The sequence below is a fragment of the Strongylocentrotus purpuratus genome, unplaced genomic scaffold, assembly GCF_000002235.5.
Source record: "Strongylocentrotus purpuratus isolate Spur 01 unplaced genomic scaffold, Spur_5.0 spur5_scaffold_9, whole genome shotgun sequence".
NCBI classification, from domain to species: domain Eukaryota; kingdom Metazoa; phylum Echinodermata; class Echinoidea; order Camarodonta; family Strongylocentrotidae; genus Strongylocentrotus; species Strongylocentrotus purpuratus.
In genome coordinates this window covers 9868426-9888037 of record NW_022145615.1, presented here as the reverse complement: position 1 = coordinate 9888037, position 19612 = coordinate 9868426, and the positions used below count along the sequence as shown (strand labels likewise).

At 37.6% G+C, this 19612-nt stretch overlaps 1 protein-coding gene across 1 annotated transcript; it reads right to left on the bottom strand.

Moving 5' to 3' along the window:
* Positions 1–5387: 5387 nt before the first annotated feature.
* Positions 5388–15805, bottom strand: LOC100889802 (neuronal acetylcholine receptor subunit alpha-10). Its single transcript, XM_030976949.1, has 8 exons — positions 15566–15805; positions 13659–13807; positions 11839–11883; positions 9937–10046; positions 8704–9045; positions 8123–8316; positions 6627–6814; positions 5388–6156 (listed from the first exon to the last, which is right to left on the bottom strand). Exons 1-8 carry the CDS (start codon positions 15612–15614, stop codon positions 5800–5802), a joined length of 1434 nt encoding a protein of 477 aa, XP_030832809.1. The 5' UTR covers positions 15615–15805; the 3' UTR covers positions 5388–5799.
* Between the last annotated feature and the right edge of the window lie 3807 nt (positions 15806–19612).

The window sequence follows — 19612 nt, the reverse complement described above, 5'->3', positions numbered from 1 at the left end:
TGAGCTTTAATAATTAAAAAAAAAGAATCTCAAGTCAATGATGCATGTAATTCGATGTTGTAAGCTATCACAATAAGATTATGATCATGCTCCAACGAGCTAAGCTACTGCCTCCTTTATTACTGATAGTCCATTTAATTTTCTCACGTCATTACTGATAGTCCATTTAATTTTCTCACGCCACATGAATTTGTAATCCTAACGGGCTTGGGACGAATGCGATTTCATTTTCACGATCAATTGCATACTGCAATATTGATAATTTCTTTGAGCGAAATCATGTAAGCTGTCACTCAAGAAAAGAAACATGATGTTGAGTTGATTGTAATTCTTATATATCACTTAAATCCGACCATAAACACAAACACATACAATAATTTATGATCTTTAATAATTATGAGAAATTGCAGATATTTTTCCGTGTATTTGTTATTAATTATAGTAACTGTAATTCTCACTTAAACCACACATTAGATATTTCGTTCTTTTTTCTTCACTATTTATTGAAGGTTCCAACCAACAATAGACATTCCCTTAGTACCACGGAATAAAATGTTTCTTGGATTTAATGAAAAACTCTTAAGGAGCTTTTTGCTTCACTTTGTAAATTACGTTTGATTTTTTTTTGGTAAACCCCATATTTTAATCTCGTGCATGTCATCTACGTCATAAGGCTAGCTGTTTTCAATTGCTATACCTCTTGCCTATCATATTGCTCCGTTTAGTCTCATTTCACAACGCCCCCTATCGTCAGAGTCAGCAGCCTAACATGTTAGCCTATGGACGTTTACAAAAAAAAATCGTTAAAAATTCATTTTTTGTTTAAACGAAAAGCACATCTACCCCGACGTACGTTATCACTAGATCGTTCATTGGAGCCCTCATTTCCATTGAATTTTGAAAGTTCACCCACCGTAATTCTTCAAAATAGGTTGCAAGCTCGCCATTGCCTATAATACACATGTGAAACAAGTCGAACTTTGGACTCAGTCTGCCAAGCGATTGTAAGATTATAGGTCAAGCACACGAAGGATAAGAAGCATGAATTATCACAGATCACTTCTGCTTTGTTCATTATGTCCATTTCATCCAACCCCCACCGTAATTTTTCCATTTAGTAAAAGCAAACATTTTTCCGAGGTAAGCAAAAACATGGATATTCATGACACACCATGGACTATTCGGTTATTAACAGAGGGGTGCAATCGGTCATCACGTAAAACTCCTCTAATTGCCACCAAGTATTTTATATCATTATGTAGTTTGGTATGTTTCTTTTACTCACTCATGAATTATTAAATATCAATGATGGTTTAAAGATATGTAAAAGAAATTTGAGTTGATATTTATTAACAAAGTAATTTATATTTAGCAAAGCAATCTCACATACAAAATTACTATCAAGTGTCGTCTGCTACGCCGATTGTCGCCTGCTTCGTTTAAGCAGGGACGTGGTAGAGAAGGACTGGAATTAACCCGCTCTCCTTTGACCCCATGCTCCACGCCGCCAAAAAGTTATGCGCTAATCTGCAACTGTTGACCAGGTGGTGAGATAAAAGAGCGCATAGAATTTCGGGACTTAGAATTCCTACAACAGAAAATGTTATCACAGTAACTGTTCGCTGTCCCTTTCAATGATTTCTCATCCATTGTTGAATGTGTAAAGAGTAGAACAAGCGAACATAAACTTGTGTAAGTTCATCCCTTTTTTAACTTCAAAAATACAAAAAACACGCGAAAACACGCATTAGCAAAGTTAACGTTATTGAAGATTGTAAATCATGGATTAAATAACGGGACATTTAAACATGCACAAATTAGCGCATTATCCTAAAATATTGAGTTTTTGTCAGGATGTAATTTTTCTTTTACCAACTCTGGAACACAAATTATAGGAAGGACGGAGTACTAAATTTGAAAACTTGATTGATGCACTATTCCCAATACAATCCCCATATAAAGTTTTTGATTTACATTGCAATTTTGCCGGTAATTTAATATTTTGTAATAAATGTAAAACTAGTGCCTGGCTTCCGAAAGTCCCCGCAGTGGAAACGCGGTTCGGAGCATGGAACTTCAAAGCTAAGTGGAATGTTATACATCTCATTATTACGCTTTAGAACTCACGAATGCGTGTGAATAAATTACAAGAGTTTCGCCTCCTTTCTTTCACCTCCCTGGTTTAAGGCACATATTTCTCGTTTGGAATGTATAAGGTATACCAGGGAGATTTGTATTTTCCTACAACGTAAACAGGAAAATGTTGTATATGCGGATCCTTTTAATGATTACGTAATGGAAGTGGCGAGGCGGTATGGTTTGAATAACTTAGGCAGGTGAAAGTTATTGTATTGAGAAGGAAAGGAATGTTCAGAAAGGCATAATAAGAGAGGGAAATGGGCGTGGAAGCCATTCTAGCTTTGCACCTACATCAGTAGGGCGCTTTAGTAACGAGACGGAAGGCAAAGAGGACGGGAGAATTCACTCAACCGAGATCAAATAATGTATGCAGTTCGGATTCTGTCTATTGAAATACTATTATTCTTATCAGGTGAATGAAATAATTTGTATTGAGGCACTTCACAAAGACTTATGCATTAAATTTGGTTACATTACGAAAATGACGGAAGGCAAAGACGAGGGTAACCGAGCAAAATAATCAATCTGCGCATGTGCGAACCAGAATTGTCTCCGTCTTGTTGATTTTCACGACCTGTCTCAGCCATAATAGCGTTCGTTCCCTAAACTCGACGGAAGAGTTGTATCGCCGTACAATAGACCATTTTCGTAATGTAACCAAATTAAATGCATACGTCTCTGTGAAGTGCCTCAATACAAATTATTTCATTCACCTGATACGAATAATAGTATTTCAATAGACAGAATCTTAACTGCATACATTATTTGATCTCGGTTGAGTGATTTCTCCCGTCCTCTTTGCCTTCCGTCTCGTTACTAAAGCACCCTACTAACGAGAATACACCCGACGGGGCGGTGGTCTGTACTTATAGCGCGCGAACACATCACACCCAATGGCATACACCCGGTACCCTGCAACACAGTGGAACATTCTAAGAAATTGAAAATTTATATACAAAATAGACCTCTTGAATCATCTGAGAAGTAACTTACCCTATTCTGATGACTTCAATGAATGTCAAGATAACAATGGCTGCATTTCCATCCAAAAATAAAACTAGTTTGCAATTAGCAATAGTCCATTTCTCGATGATTTCACAAAATATATTTGCCGCCGCATTCAATATGACGTCATTGACAGCTGATTGGCTAGTTTGGAAGTGACGTCGAACGAGCTATGTTTGTGCTGCAGTGATCCAGCGAACGAAAATGAGACGACCGGAGCCATTTGCCATTTTTCTGTTTTGTTTTACGTGGTGAAATCGTTATAATGTAGGTCTGCCTATGTTAAACTACACCAATAAACATTTTCTTTCCCTTGTTTCCCATTATTTGTTTGGATACCTACTGCGGCCTATACTAAAAACTAATTAACAGAGGGACAGAACCCCCCCCCCCCGCAGCCGGGAATCGAAAAGTACAAGGGATACTTTCGTAGCGGCATATGTCCTCTTCCAGTTAAATATTTTAATATGTTATTATCAATATTATAATTTGTTCATTTCTTCTTCTTCGTGTTCTTCTTCTTATTATTCTTGTTCTCTTTTTAAACTTTCTTCTTCCTGTTCTTCTTCTTCTTCTTCTTGTTCTTCTTCTCCTTTCTTCTCCTTCTTCTTCCTCTCCTTTTCTTCCTCTTACTAATTATCATTATTGTCGTTATATTATTATCATAATTACTTATATTCTCATTACAGTATTTTTTTTAGGGAAGGGGGTCTTTCTTGATCGTACCCTCTTGTTGATGAAATGAATGTAAGGACAGTGCATTATGTACGATTTTAACATCATTTATTTATGTACAAAGTAATGACATACATAGGATCGACTTCGTCTCTATATCAAGGTGAACATCGAAATAAGGAAGTAGACACAAAACCTTTATCAAATGGAAATAAGACCTTTGACAATGTGTCTAATAATACAACAGTGCAAGCTAATACAGATTTTAGGGTTTGTAAAGAATGAACTATTAATACCCGAGTCAAACCGACTCAAGACCGACGGATCCTTGGTCATTTTTGTAAATTCTTTTGAAGTGTGTTGTTGGTCTGGTCATCGGTGTATAAAATGATGTGTAACAAACAATGGTCCTCGAAAATTATCCCCATTTCAATCGAAGAATTAAGTTGTCTTGCCGCTTTCAAAAGATCCCTTTAAACATACTACTTCCGTCAGAAATATAACATATTCACCTGTTTTATGAATTTTATGTCTCTTTTCACATTCTTTTATTTTGTAGGCGCTATGGTACTTATTTTTGTTTTGTTTCCAGTGCTCCTAATTCGTCGATACTATCTCTATGACCTCTGACTCACTGTAACATTGCAATGGGTCTGCTATAATTTCACTGATAAATTCATTTAACTTAAATACATCGTCAAATTCATGAAAGTTATTATCCCTGGATACAGCGTAGATTTTAATAAAGACGAGCACTTCATCCTAGAATACCATGATTCATGATAAATCAAACCCTTGTAAAAGACCGATGTTATCACAACATTGTGGTTCGAATGTTAGGAGACAAATATTTTATCAAATACATTCAGGGATTTCAATGCATTGATAAGATGCACTGCCCTCTGTTTACCATATTTATATTAGATTTATAGGAACAACAACGTGGTTCAATCAGACATCCAAATACTCTGTGGCTTGATAACAATAAATACTAAAAATAAGAATGAAGGCAAATTTCGGAAAATACTTTAAAAATATGTTAGACTATACATGTACTTCAGTCGATAACACTTTATGTTGAATGATAATAATGATTAATACAATGATACAAAGCATAAAAGTATATTTTACATAGCGCATGTCATAAAAGAAATTTCTTTTTTGCATTACTTAAAATCTTGTAACTTCATAAAGTAATATTATACTAACAGATACTTTTTAACATGTTGAAAATTGACATGGTCTTGTAGTTTGGCATGTTTCATATTATTGTACTCTGTTTCTTCTGTTATTGCAACGCTGGTGGGAAGCATATTTCCACATTGTGGACGAAATAAATAAATATCTATCTAAATATGTAGTTGATTTTTCCTCATGACTTGCCCTAGAACTTACGGTAAAAATTCTCAAAAGTGCCGAGAATTGTGATCAACATTTAGTATTATTTTTCAGTAAGAATAATACTACACCCGTAAAGTGATACGAATCATTAGAAAAATGATACGTATCATCATATTTATAAGACCCTTTTTTTGCAACAATACAAAAACCATTTTCTCAAAAACATCATATTACCATGAAAAAAATCCTGTTAATGAAATGCATTATATGTAGAGTATATCCACCATATAACTAAGTAAATAAAGGTGTATTGTTTTGAAACGTTTTCGTATAGTTTGATCAATTTACGTTGAGGTTGAAAACGAATTTGAACATGATGTAGCATTTTGTAATCATAAAGAATGAATATTAAGTAAAATTATGGAAATTGTATAGGCACAGATCAATTCAACTTTAAGCAGATTAGAAGAAGGTAGTAATACGATGAGAGCCTATTATTAAAAAAGAAAAGAATTGTCATTGGAATTTTCTTGAAATCCTTACGAGACTATTCTTAAAATGAATAGAGAGATATAGAAAGATAGAGAGAGAACGTGAGAGAGCGAGAGAGAGAGAGAGAGAGAGAGAGATGGGTGAACATTATTCCTTAACCTGAAGCAAAACACCGCACGTAGCCACGGCGGTGCTGAGACCGAACAACCACATGAAGAAGCGATCGACCACGAACGCGATCCGCATCCATTCTCCCTTGATCTCTTCATCGACGATGGCGTCTTCTGAATGTTCGACGACTTGCTGAAGACAGGAGGCGATCTGGGACATGATGAAGCGGATACGACCACGGCGATCAAGCTGAACGCACGTGCTCGACTGCGATGTCGGCAGGTTCGCGACATCGAGTTCGAGGGGCATCTCGTTGCTATGAAGACCGGCTTCAACGACCCCTGTGGATGAGCCACTGCTTCCTGAAGCATTCTCGAAGTTGATTTTAGGGATCTAAAATGAAATTCATAAGATTGTTACATCAAAGAGGGGTTGTATGACGAATATTATCCGAAAATGTCACGATTATATGAAAATTAGTCCTGTCCATAAATAATTTCAGCCTGTGGGACCAATATCTTTAGGACGAATATCCACAACACTATACACTCAGGTGAAGATACTCTATTAAGTAGGCAGTTGCTTTGGGATAGTTTCACAGGTGATATGATCTTGGGGATTTTTTCCTCGGGATGATTGTCCGATGGAGCAGATGGGACCACATTCTTTTAAAACTGCTAACACAGCATTCCATAAAATTCTACACTTGTAAATGCAGTAGGTCTTTTCGGTAGTGTGAACACATGATTCCACTCTTCAAATAGTATACCATACTTATACTGTGGACATATTATTCCCCACTGAAATAGTATTCAATCCACAATTTCCTTTTGATCTTGTAATATCTAGAACATAACCATTACCTTATCTTTGACATCCGGATTATGACAGTCACCCATGCACATGAACTTGGCCAGGTAATCGAGTGTGAATCGTCGGAACCAAGAGGGCGCCCTACCCACGTACGTCCCGCGGTGGTGTATGTAGAGCACGATTGCTGTGAGGACAGTTGAAGCGGACACGAGGACCATAGTGGTGATGTAATACTGGGCTGATAAGGAAACAATGAACAAGGAGATTCCGTCGGTCGAAGGAAAGATATATACACCATGATTTCGAAATATACATGTAATTTAGCTTTAGAAACAAAGACAATCGGAAAATAAACCCAATAGCCCGATTTACTTTAACTTGCTTTTGCTTCGGTTAGAGTTTTTTGTTGTCAACAGCAGGGCAACGATCGTTTCAAGAAGCCGTCAAAAGGACAAGTTCACCCACATCACAATAGGAATTTTTAGATTTGCACGTCGACACACTGTTCCTATGATAGATAGTCTGGAGGATCCCTCTGGTGAAACGCTTCCTGACGTAGTTCTTTTTATAATGCCCATTGCAAATGATGCGTCATGAGCGACGTTGGATTGCGTCAGTGACCCGCTTGGCAGTTGATGCGTCATGGCAGAGAGGCACCGTACAAAAAGTAAATGCCAACTGAATACTAATAGTCAAAGGGCTGTGTTCAATTACTGGCACATGTACTAATGCCCGTTGCAAACAAGGCGATATGTGGCTGACGTAGGATTGCGTCAGCGACTGGTGTGATGTTTGGCGCGCATTGTGATCGCAATCGCAATGAAGTCGTACATTAATGCGAATTGTGGCCGCTAAATAAACAGCGCAAACTTTGAATTGAATTACTAGTGTATGCACCAATCACTTTAAGAGGGTTCTAGGACACCTACATTGTACCCCTGGACACCCACCCCCTGGATAACCACCCCAGTTAACTATCCCCTATGGGATAACTGCCCCCTAGGACAACTACCCCCGGACAACTACCACCAGACAACTACCCCCAGACACCTACCCCTACGACAACCATCCTCTAGGACAACTATCCTAGGGGGTAGTCATCTTAGAGGGTGGTTGCCCTAGGGGGTAGTTGTCCTAGGGGGTAGTTGACTGGGGTGGTTATCCGGGGGTCGATGTCCAGGGGGTAGGTATCCGGATACGCTTTTAGAGGCGTGATTATAAAGCGCAGGTATTAACGCAATCAAAATGACGCCGTGCGTTCAACGGGCATAATTCAGGTACGACAAAATGCTCCTGTCACACTAATCCTGGACCCAACACTGTACCTGACCTAAACTTAATCCTAAACCTAACTTGAAATCATTAAATCCAAAAGCATAACTCTGCATTGTATTGATGAAACAATGCCCAGATCAATTCTTTCAATTTTTTATATAAAAAAAATAGGAATAAATGTTAATACAGCTTGCCATAAATACGCAGTAATACGCAAGCCAAATACGCAAATTTGTGACTGAGGCATTACGAGCGTAAAAACTGAACTCACCAATGAGGGGCACCACTTCGGATGTTGGCGGCATCGTCTCCGCGGCCAGGAGGAGGAAGACAGTGAGAGACAGGAGGATGGTGATGCAGAGGGTGAACTTCTCCCCGGTGTCAGCTGGCAGATAGAAGGTGAGGAGAGTCAGGGCAGACACCAAGATACAAGGCACCAGCATGTTGATGACGTAGAACAACGACCTGGAAAGTTGGAAGAAGAATAGGTCCTGCGATAAATTGGTGCATGGTGATGTACGTAACAAAGGCATTATTTACCCACAAATACATGCCTACAACATTAACATAAAAATTGTATAGTTCTATAGTGCTGATGTACACCAATCTTAAAGCAGAGTAATAATAATAATAATCAAATAGATAATAATAAAACATCTGAACTGCGATAAGCATTTTTTTCTTACTATCTTGTCAGATAATTTTGGAATAGTACACAACTTACAAAATGAGATAACCCCTTTAGCTGGTACTTTTTTTCATTAGATTTAGCTTTATTAGATTTCGTCCCCCTCCCCCTTCTAGAGAAACTAGATCCTCCACTGATATACGAAACCAATGTCCTTCCATTACCTTCTCCTGATAATGAGCACGAAATCGAGTACGGAGTACGGGTACTTGCAGCAGCCATACTGCGGCAGGGTCCGGATCACGGGGAAATCTTCCAATTTCCATTCGCCGTTGACGAGAAAACTGTCAGTGTCTCCCGAGGCCGAGCGGTTCAGGAGATTCAGGTGCTCCGTGGTGTAGGCCCAGGATCCGAACTGCAGGGTGCATTCCTGCTTGTCGAAGGGGAAGTAGTTGATGTTGATCTTGCAGGAGCTGCGGAAGATAGCCGGAGCGAACCAGGTGACGATGCCATCGTTGGAAACGGCGGCGTTGGTCTTCATGGCTCCCTTAAAAGAGCTGTCGGCGCTGTCATGATATAAATACGAATAAACTTAAAGGGATAGTTGAGTTCTGTTGCAGAGGGCGCTACTCAAAATAATTTTTTGGTGAGATAATGAAAAAGTGAGTGTCAAATTTGAAGGAACATAATATTTACATGACAAAATCATTTTTTTTGGATCAAAATCGGTTCAGAGACGGCTGAAATATAACAATTTCTGATACTTGTGTACCACCACAAATATTAGATATTTTGAAAAATTTGAAAGAACCGTTAAAAAAATGAAATAACGCCTTTTACGTCGTATTTCAGGCAATGCCAATGTTGGCTTTTTTGTTGGCATTTTCTTGTTGCTTATATTACGCACAACCAGCCGGCCCATGTATTGTTATTTTTAATTAAATAATTAATTAACGGCCACCGTGTATTTTTGAAAGTGGAGCTAAATTGGTATGCTCGTATTGGCTAAGTTGCACACATTTTGGGGCCTGAAATTACCTTTATAGCAATTTTAGGTTCTAAAAGAGCACTAGAAATGTCATAGATAAGAATAAGAGCAATAAACATGCACATTGAAGGCATTTGCGATCTGAAAACAGAACTCAACTATCCCTTTAAGTTTTGGTTGATTAATTGATGAATTATTTAACGTTTATGTTAACAAAGCGTAGCTTGTATGAACGTTTCAGGAGGCTTATCCAATATTTTGCATTATCCGAGAAGGCCTTGCAGTAAAGTAATTTGAACTACTTGGAACAGAAGGCACGTTAACAAATGCCGTGGTAAAACGCAGTATAATTATGTGAACAAGCGTTTACTGGGGCTGCTAGCGTGGCCAGCTGTAACAATAATAATATGTTTCTATGACAGGGATATTGTTCTTAATAAGTATTGCACAATTAAAAAAAAAACATTACTTGTTGTAGAGAATGATGTCGGGTTTCCAGATATTGGAAGAAGGGATGTTGATCTTGGTAATTCCGCCGTAATCATCGGGGTTCCATTTAAGATTGGCATCGCTCCAGCCCTAATGATACAGAACGGAGGAGGTTGTGAGAAAAGCAGATAAAACGGGACATGAGCGGGAGAGGTGTGAGTTGAAACAAAGCAAACGATCATATTGCTCCGATTGTCTCATTTTCGCTCGGTGGATCACTGCAACACAAACATAGCTCGTTCGACGTCACTACTAAACTAGCCAATCAGCTGTCAATGACGTCATATTGAATGCGGCGGCAAATATATTTTGTGAAATTATCGAGAAATGGACTATTTCTAATTGCAAACTAGTTTTATTTTTGGATGGAAACGCAGCCATTGTTATCTTGACATTCATTGAAGTTATCAGAATAGGGTAATTACGTCTCAGATGATTCAAGAGGTCTATTTTGTAGATAAACTTTAAATTTCTTAGAATGTTCCACTATGTTGCAGGGTACCGGGTGTATGCCATTGGTTGTGATGTGTTCGCAAGCAATGGCGCGAATTATACATTCTTCTTCTTCTTCGCTATAAGTACAGGCCACCGTGCCGTCGGGTGTGAACATTCCTTTCCTTCTCAATACAATAACTTTCACCTGCCTAAGTTATTCAAACCATACCGCCTCGTCACTTCCATTACTTAATCATTAAAAGGATCCGCATAATTATACAACATTTTCCTGCTGTACGTTGTACCGCAGGAAAATACAAATCTCCCTGGTATACCTTACAGTCCAGAAAATAAATATGTGCCTTAAACGAAGCAGGCGACGATCGGCGTAGCAGACGACACTTGATAGTAATTTTGTATGTGAGATTGCTTTGCTAAATATAAATGATTTTGTTAATAAATATCAACTAAACTACCTCGGGAAAATGTTTGCTTTTACTAAATGGAAAAATTACGGTGGGGGGTTGGATGAAATGGACATAATGAACCAAGCAGAAGTGATCTATGATAATTCATGCTTCTTATCCTTCGTGTGCTTGACCTATAATCTTACAATCGCTTGGCAGACTGAGTCCAAAGTTCGACTTGTTTCACATGTGTATTATAGGCAATGGCGAGCTTGTAACCTATTTTGAAAAATTATGGTGGGTGAACTTTCAAAAGTCAATGAGACATGAGGGCTCCTATGAAAGAGCTAGTGATGACGTACGTCGGGGTGGATGTGCTTTTCGTTTAAACAAAAAAAATGAATTTTTAACGATTTTTCTGTTGTTAAACGTCTATAGGCTAACATGTTAGGCTGCTGACTCTGAAGATAGGGGGCGTTGTGAAATGAGACTAAACGGAGCAATATGAATGTTTTTCTTTTAAAAAAAATCTTTTAAATAAAGCAATATATAACGTTGAAGACAAGTGTGGGGTAAAATTTGCTGTAAGGGCTGAGTAAAGTTCATGTATGTAAAATTCTAAGCCCAGAGCAAAATAATAATGGCTTTCACATTGTAGATTATAAATATGAAAATGTTTATATATGTTAAATATATGAATGTAAATTTAAATATCACATGAACATGTTTGCTTGAAAAGATGATATAGAAATACATAAAACAATCACCAAAAGAAGCCTAAAATGATGACGCAAAGGAAAACGAAGATGAGGACGTAACAGGAAAACCTAAATATACCGATAGTCTTGAAATAGGAAATATAAACATCGAGAAAGAAAGAGAGAGGGAGAGAGAAATAGAGAAAGGGAGAGCGGGGGAGGGGTGTGGTACGAAGCCACACACACACACACACACACACACACACACACGAAAGAGAAAACATCAGACAACGTAATTTATTTTTAGAGAACAGCCGATGTGACAATAAACACATTTCTTACCTGTCTCAGCCACACATTAGTAGTAAGAATTTGATTCCGTTCATCCTGACAAATAAAGGAAAAAAAATAAAAATGAAATTTTACCTTCCCGTTCCAATTTAAGCTGAATTTCAAAGTATTTGGCATGTCAGTTAATGCTTGTTTAATCACACAATTCATCCTTTTGAATAGAAACTCTTTTTTGTTTGTTATGAAGGCATGGAACCTACGTCTAAAACTGAGTTGCCGGCATGACCTGAATCCCCAGACAAAATGTTAAGTGTTCGTCACCATTTCAGCATGATTAAATAAGGCCTCCTAATATGGTTTAGAAAAGTTCACAATGATGTTAACTTAGAAATATGAATGAACAATACAACAAGTGAGTCTTAGAAATGTATGCCAACACTGGGTAGCTGGATACGTAGGGACTTCCATCACGTAATTTAGAGGGGTACCCACTATCAAACACATTTTGCCATGTTACACAGGTTTTTAAGAAAACATGTTTTTAACTGGTTAGATATAGAGCTGGACAAGCCACAGGGTTTTGCTTGTCAACATTCTAGACGATGAGAGAGTAAATGATGATGATTAGAAACTTTGGAATGAGGTCTAGCCTGGTACATTAATCTTCTTTCATTGATAACCAAAAACTAACCTAGGGCAATATCAATAGCCTTGTGCGTCACCTATTGGATTCTGTGAACATGACAGTGACATATTCGTACATGTTTTCTATACAGTGCGTCCCAGAAAAAACGAAACCGAGAATTATCGTGTTGTATCATAACTTAGACACATTTATAATTAATAAATGATGCAAATCATATGATGCATATTTCACGCATGAGTGTTTAAAATGAATTTGAAGAGAGGAAAACCAAAACGTCATTTGGCGGACGGTATCTGAATTTCTGATACCGTTCGCCAAATGACTTTTTGGTTTCCTCTCTTCAAAATTCATTTTAATCATCCATGCGTGAAATGTGCACTATACAAGTTGCATCAAATGAAAGAGGAGGATATAAGCTTTACAAATATGTGTCATTTATCAACTATAATTGTGATTAAGTTATGATAAAACATCGATAATTCTCGGTTTCGTTTTTTTTCTGGGACGCACTGTATAAAATTAACTTGAACTTGAACTTGATATGCGATGCAATATATTATTGAAATAATCTTTACAGAAAAGGTTGATTTCTGGGAAGAGCCGAATAATAATTGGTGAGCGTTATCATTGTTATTATGCAAGTGTAGGAGAACGTCAGACAAAAAAAAATGTTCCCTGAAAAGCATGGCTCTTCAAATGCCTTAATATTCTAAATATGACATGTAACAGCATACAAACGTGACGGATTTTTGGTCGCCACATGTTCGTGTAGTCCCATATATCTTTCTGTGCAACGTGCTTGTAACTATACCGATACGGGGCTGATTTTATTATCATTTTGATTATTCCAGAACCTTGCAGTACACACCACTAATTATATGCTAGATGATCAACCTTTTTTGATCGACTCCACATTGTTTCTTTCAAAATGCAATCGCATGACCAGAGCTGAACTTTAATAATAATAATAATAATAGTATTTAATTGTTATATAGCGCTTAATACAAATGTCTCTAAGCGTTTTACAAATACCCCGGTCTTTGGATTCAGTGCTTGCCAGCACACAATGTGTGCACAATCTCCACTCCCTGGGGAGCATTCCAGCCAGGCGTTACATGACGCTCAAAAACTGTTTGACCAACAATGACGGTCGCATCCTACCGGGTATCTATAAGTTGAATTCTAAATATTATTATTCCTTGGGTGGAAAGTATTCAGGTTTTACCATGTCGATGATCTGCCTGATGGCCATTCCGTAGAAAACGTTGATACTCTGTGAGGCTCGCTCAACAGGTCGGATGTCTTTAGAGTAGTTAGCAAACAGGTTCGTGAACAGGCGAACAGTATCCGTAGTTTGAGTCTGTACTGATACTCCTATTTGTAAACAAGTAAACAAGTAATGGGTAAAACAAGTAAACATACAAGCACGTGCTTACCTTCAAGGAAATTTTGAAAATTGGATGGATAGTAATTCTTTAAAATGTTGATAGTTGGATTCCCATTTGGATATATAATAAACACTACAAAATTTAGACTGTAAACCACTCCTTCTTTTGAGTAATTGAATAATCAACATTTTACCGGTGCTCCCGGTAAATGTCAAATATTTCAAATCGCGCCTTCGGTAGCTACGACCATGGAAATCTCAGAATATGCAGTTCTGATATATAATTTCCAAACGGGAATAGCAAATCGGTCGATTGTAGTCAATAAACATTGTTTTAAAGCTAAAGTGATATGAGTCTAGAGAGGGAGCTATACAACATAATGAGATTATTACCTAAAGTTTCATCACTTTAGACTCGATTTCAACCACGACAACAATCATTGAATATTGTAAAATCGCATATGCTTCCAATATGTTCATTTAAACCAAATGACCCCACACCAATTTTTTTTTAAATTACCTTTAATAAATGGAATATTAGATTAGGCCCATGTAAAGCTATTAGGCGTATACCGCATATGAACAGTTTCGCAAGGAAGGCTGATGCCTCTTGCTTAAATAGCAAGCACACTGTTTCTACCCAAAAGAAGAAAACAAGAAGGCTTTATTTAGCATCAGAATACATTCTAGAAGCCTAATTGAGGATATTCGAGCTACTTGTTAACTCGTTGCTCGCAATCAACCTGTTTCGATGTTTTGAGAGAAAAAGAAGTGATAAGATGTAATATATTCGGCCACGTCCCTGCCGAATATCAAGCTATTCGGGTTTCATGCAGCCCGAATCCGTAGTGCTCCTAAATTTCGCAAGCTGCAACGAGAACCCTCCAAAACAGGGAAATCTTCAATAAATATCTTTAAAACGGTTTCTTATAATCATTGCATTAGACAACAAGAGGAATCATATCGGAGTTGAACAAAGGACCGAGGGGGGGGGGGGGGGGGGGGGGGGAGGGCGGCAGTATCTTTACTCCCTCTCCCGTCTCGTACACCTAAGATTTCTTGATGGAAGCTAGACATTTGATTTGTTTTTAAACTTGACCGCTGACCAAATTTCGTATATATACAAAGTAATTAGTGTTTGATAGGCGGGCTCAATGAAATAACCACAATACTTTTGTGCTCATTTCAGAAGCAAATAATGAATTACTAATCTACTGGCAAAGACACATCATCAAAATATCCGGAATTTCACGTCACGCCAAACCCTTTTATGTGTGTCCCTTTTACCACTTTTATGGTTAGGGGCGGCGCAAAAATATTTTGTATGGGTTTCCAAATCTCTTGTTTTACTGACTTACCTATAGTCGCCCTTTTAAATTAACACTTCCATAAAAAAAAGAATTAAAGCGTAAAAGTTACCTCCTCCTCGGCAATCGTTATTTCTATGCGGACTGTACTGAAAATAATTTCTTTTCGCAAATGAGCGTTTTATTCATGTTATTTACTAATGCGGCTTAGGTTGTCCCCGAAAGACCACACCCGAGTAAAGTTAACAATTCATCGACTGTAGAAGGAACTCTCTATATAATTCCCGTTAATGAAAAAGAAACCTCACAATATTTTCTTGTGCTGTTATTATTATTTGGTATGAAAACACCTGTGTTTAAAAAAACGTTTCTACGTAGTATTACTTCTGTAAACAAAATATCGCCTAACGATAATGTAATATTAATGATTAGACTTACCAGCTCCGATGACAATAAACGAAACCGCAAAAAATACCACACTCTTCATCTTGGAAAACGATAATATCTCTCCGACTAAACACAAGAATTCGTAATAAAAAGCACAAATCTGAGTAGTTTATTAGCAAATTAGAAGTATATTCTCACTGTCAGCACCGCAAATGTCTCCGCAGACGGACGATCTACGCAAAGCCCTAAATTGTTCAGTATCCTTAGCCCGCCAAAAATACGAGGGCGATGATTTTGCTGCGATTGTGCATAGGGAGGCATGGCCATTACAGGTCGTTCAATTAGCGAGAATTTTTGTCATCGATTGTTACGTAATGCTTCATATTCGCGACCTTTTAAAGGTTCTATGTCCCATTTGCAGCCAACATCGAATTCTGTAGAACTTTGCAGGACTTATGAATATGTCACGGTAATTAGTTTAACATCTTGAAAGTCAATTAAATTATTAATGAATGCTTTCAAAATTATTGTATTCCCAACAATTTAATGCGTCGATATATTTTACATAATGGATTTTGATGAAATCAAACAATATTTTGTATACTGTGTTTATAGTCATACGCTTTCGTGTTGCTTTACGTAAAATAATATATTTATTTTGGGGGGTTAATTTGGCGTCAAACTCACTTTTTACAACCTTTCCCGATGGTGTAAGACAGCATACTCTGCCTTTAATATAAAAAAACCCACACCAATATGTAACTGGTTTATATATGTATATCGTGCATTATTGATGGCCATGGAAAGGATATAACTACCAAGAGAGCATTAATAAGCTCTGAACTAATTTAAACAAGGTGCAATTAAAATGACTAATCAATGGCGTTCAGCTGGCGTTGCTGACACATGTACATGTATATGCTCTCATAGATGCCATGGTTTTTAACACTTATTGATCTCCGTTAAAAGCTTCTCGACTCGTGCTAATGAAGCTGGAAAGTGTGCCAGTACTTTCCCCATAAGTTCGAGTGTCAGTGATCATATCCGAATTTAAATCAACCCTTTTTAAAGAAAATCTGGATTATTATGATCGAGGCTTTTAGAAGCGCGAGCAAGCTCAGTGTTTAAATCAATGCAATCAATAGGGTGTAACTCGTTAACAATCTGTTACGATGGCGGCAGTGACGGGACTTTCCGGTACACACCAAAAGTCCATTTGAACGAGAGGGTAGAGACCACTCCCAAAAAGAGAAATCCTATTTTTTCAAAGCATCAAAATGCATTCTGTTTTCATGGACTTAAAAAAGGATCAGGCTTTTAAAAAGTATTGATGTCGGCTTAGCATCAGGAGGAGTAGCTTCTGTCCAACCCTAAGTGGGTCGTTGCTCACTCTCTGTCTCTTTACTTTCCCTTCTGCCTATTTACCAGGATCCAGGATAGCTGGGGGCGTGCATATTTTCAGACCCCATTTACATTTGAAGAAAAAAAAAATCAGATATTTAACCCAATGGGGGGGGGGGAGGATGTGCGGCAATGTCATGTACAACATGAACAACCTATTTGATTGGGATCTGTGTGTGCCCGGATTAGTCCGGGGGGGCACTCACATATTAAGATATACCGTGATGTGCCGTTCTAATGGGTCGCTTTTCCACAAAAACCTAAACATGGGTCCTATTTTTAACAAAATATCACTAAACATGGGTCCGTTTTTCCAAAATTTTCGGGTGTTGTCATCACACCCTAAAATTGTGAAAAATGGGCCTTTATTTCGAGAAAAATTCCTCAAATGGGCCTTCAAACTAGGTAGGAGTTTCGAGACTTGAGCGGCACAACCTCGTCCAAACCAAATCTGAGTACGCACCTCCCCTCCCCCCCCCCCGGGGGGGGGGGGATTAGTACGAGTTTCATTCCAACTTCCTTGTAAAATATTCCAGAGCGATGTGCTTTGGCGCAAACAGAAGTTGCCGATAGCCTTGAGTTCCTTTAGGTCGTTCTTGCTAAAAAAATATCGGAAACCATGGACGGAAAATAGCTAGCACATGTATCATTTGATACAAGTGGGCAATATTAAGACATATTCAGCAAATGTCATCATATTTAGTTTTTCCTTCAAGGAGAATTAATTAGGACTAGAAAAGTAGCTTCACCTAAATTTTGCTAATTACATTGAGTATGATACGACTTATTTTGGGTCATCTTTATGAAAAGCTGACAAAACTGGTCGATCGTGCTAAACAAATACATTTTCTTGTTTCATCATTAATATGGTGGTGAGCTTTAATAATTAAAAAAAAAAGAATCTCAAGTCAATGATGCATGTAATTCGATGTTGTAAGCTATCACAATAAGATTATGACCATGCTCCAACGAGCTAAGCTACTGCCTCCTTTATTACTGATAGTCCATTTAATTTTCTCACGTCATTACTGATAGTCCATTTAATTTTCTCACGCCACATGAATTTGTAATCCTAACGGGCTTGGGACGAATGCGATTTCATTTTCACGATCAATTGCATACTGCAATATTGATAACTTCTTTGAGCGAAATCATGTAAGCTGTCACTCAAGAAAAGAAACATGATGTTGAGTTGATTGTAATTCTTATATATCACTTAAATCCGACCATAAGCACAAACACATACAATAATTTATGATCTTTAATAATTATAAGATATTGCAGATATTTTTCCGTGTATTTGTTATGAATTATAGTAACTGTAATTCTCACTTAAACCACACATTAGATATTTCGTTCTTTTTTCTTCACTATTTATTGAAGGTTCCAACCAACAATAGACATTCCCTTAGTACCACGGAATAAAATGTTTCTTGGATTTAATGAAAAACTCTTAAGGAGCTTTTTGCTTCACTTTGTAAATTACGTTTGATTTTTTTTTGGTAAACCCCATATTTTAATCTCGTGCATGTCATCTACGTCATAAGGCTAGCTGTTTTCAATTGCTATACCTCTTGCCTATCATATTGCTCCGTTTAGTCTCATTTCACAACGCCCCCTATCGTCAGAGTCAGCAGCCTAACATGTTAGCCTATGGACGTTTAAAAAAAAAAATCGTTAAAAATTCATTTTTTGTTTAAACGAAAAGCACATCTACCCCGACGTACGTTATCACTAGATCGTTCATTGGAGCCCTCATTTCCATTGAATTTTGAAAGTTCACCCACCGTAATTCTTCAAAATAGGTTGCAAGCTCGCCATTGCCTATAATACACATGTGAAACAAGTCGAACTTTGGACTCAGTCTGCCAAGCGATTGTAAGATTATAGGTCAAGCACACGAAGGATAAGAAGCATGAATTATCACAGATCACTTCTGCTTTGTTCATTATGTCCATTTCATCCAACCCCCACCGTAATTTTTCCATTTAGTAAAAGCAAACATTTTTCCGAGGTAAGCAAAAACATGGATATTCATGACACACCATGGACTATTCGGTTATTAACAGAGGGGTGCAATCGGTCATCACGTCAAACTCCTCTAATTGCCACCAAGTATTTTATATCATTATGTAGTTTGGTATGTTTCTTTTACTCACTCATGAATTATTAAATATCAATGATGGTTTAAAGATATGTAAAAGAAATTTGAGTTGATATTTATTAACAAAGTAATTTATATTTAGCAAAGCAATCTCACATACAAAATTACTATCAAGTGTCGTCTGCTACGCCGATTGTCGCCTGCTTCGTTTAAGCAGGGACGTGGTAGAGAAGGACTGGAATTAATCCGCTCTCCTTTGACCCCATGCTCCACGCCGCCAAAAAGTTATGCGCTAATCTGCAACTGTTGACCAGGTGGTGAGATAAAAGAGCGCATAGAATTTCGGGACTTAGAATTCCTACAGCAGAAAATGTTATCACAGTAACTGTTCGCTGTCCCTTTCAATGATTTCTCATCCATTGTTGAATGTGTAAAGAGTAGAAGAAGCGAACATAAACTTGTGTAAGTTCATCCCTTTTTTAACTTCAAAAATACAAAAAACACGCGAAAACACGCATTAGCAAAGTTAACGTTATTGAAGATTGTAAATCATGGATTAAATAACGGGACATTTAAACATGCACAAATTAGCG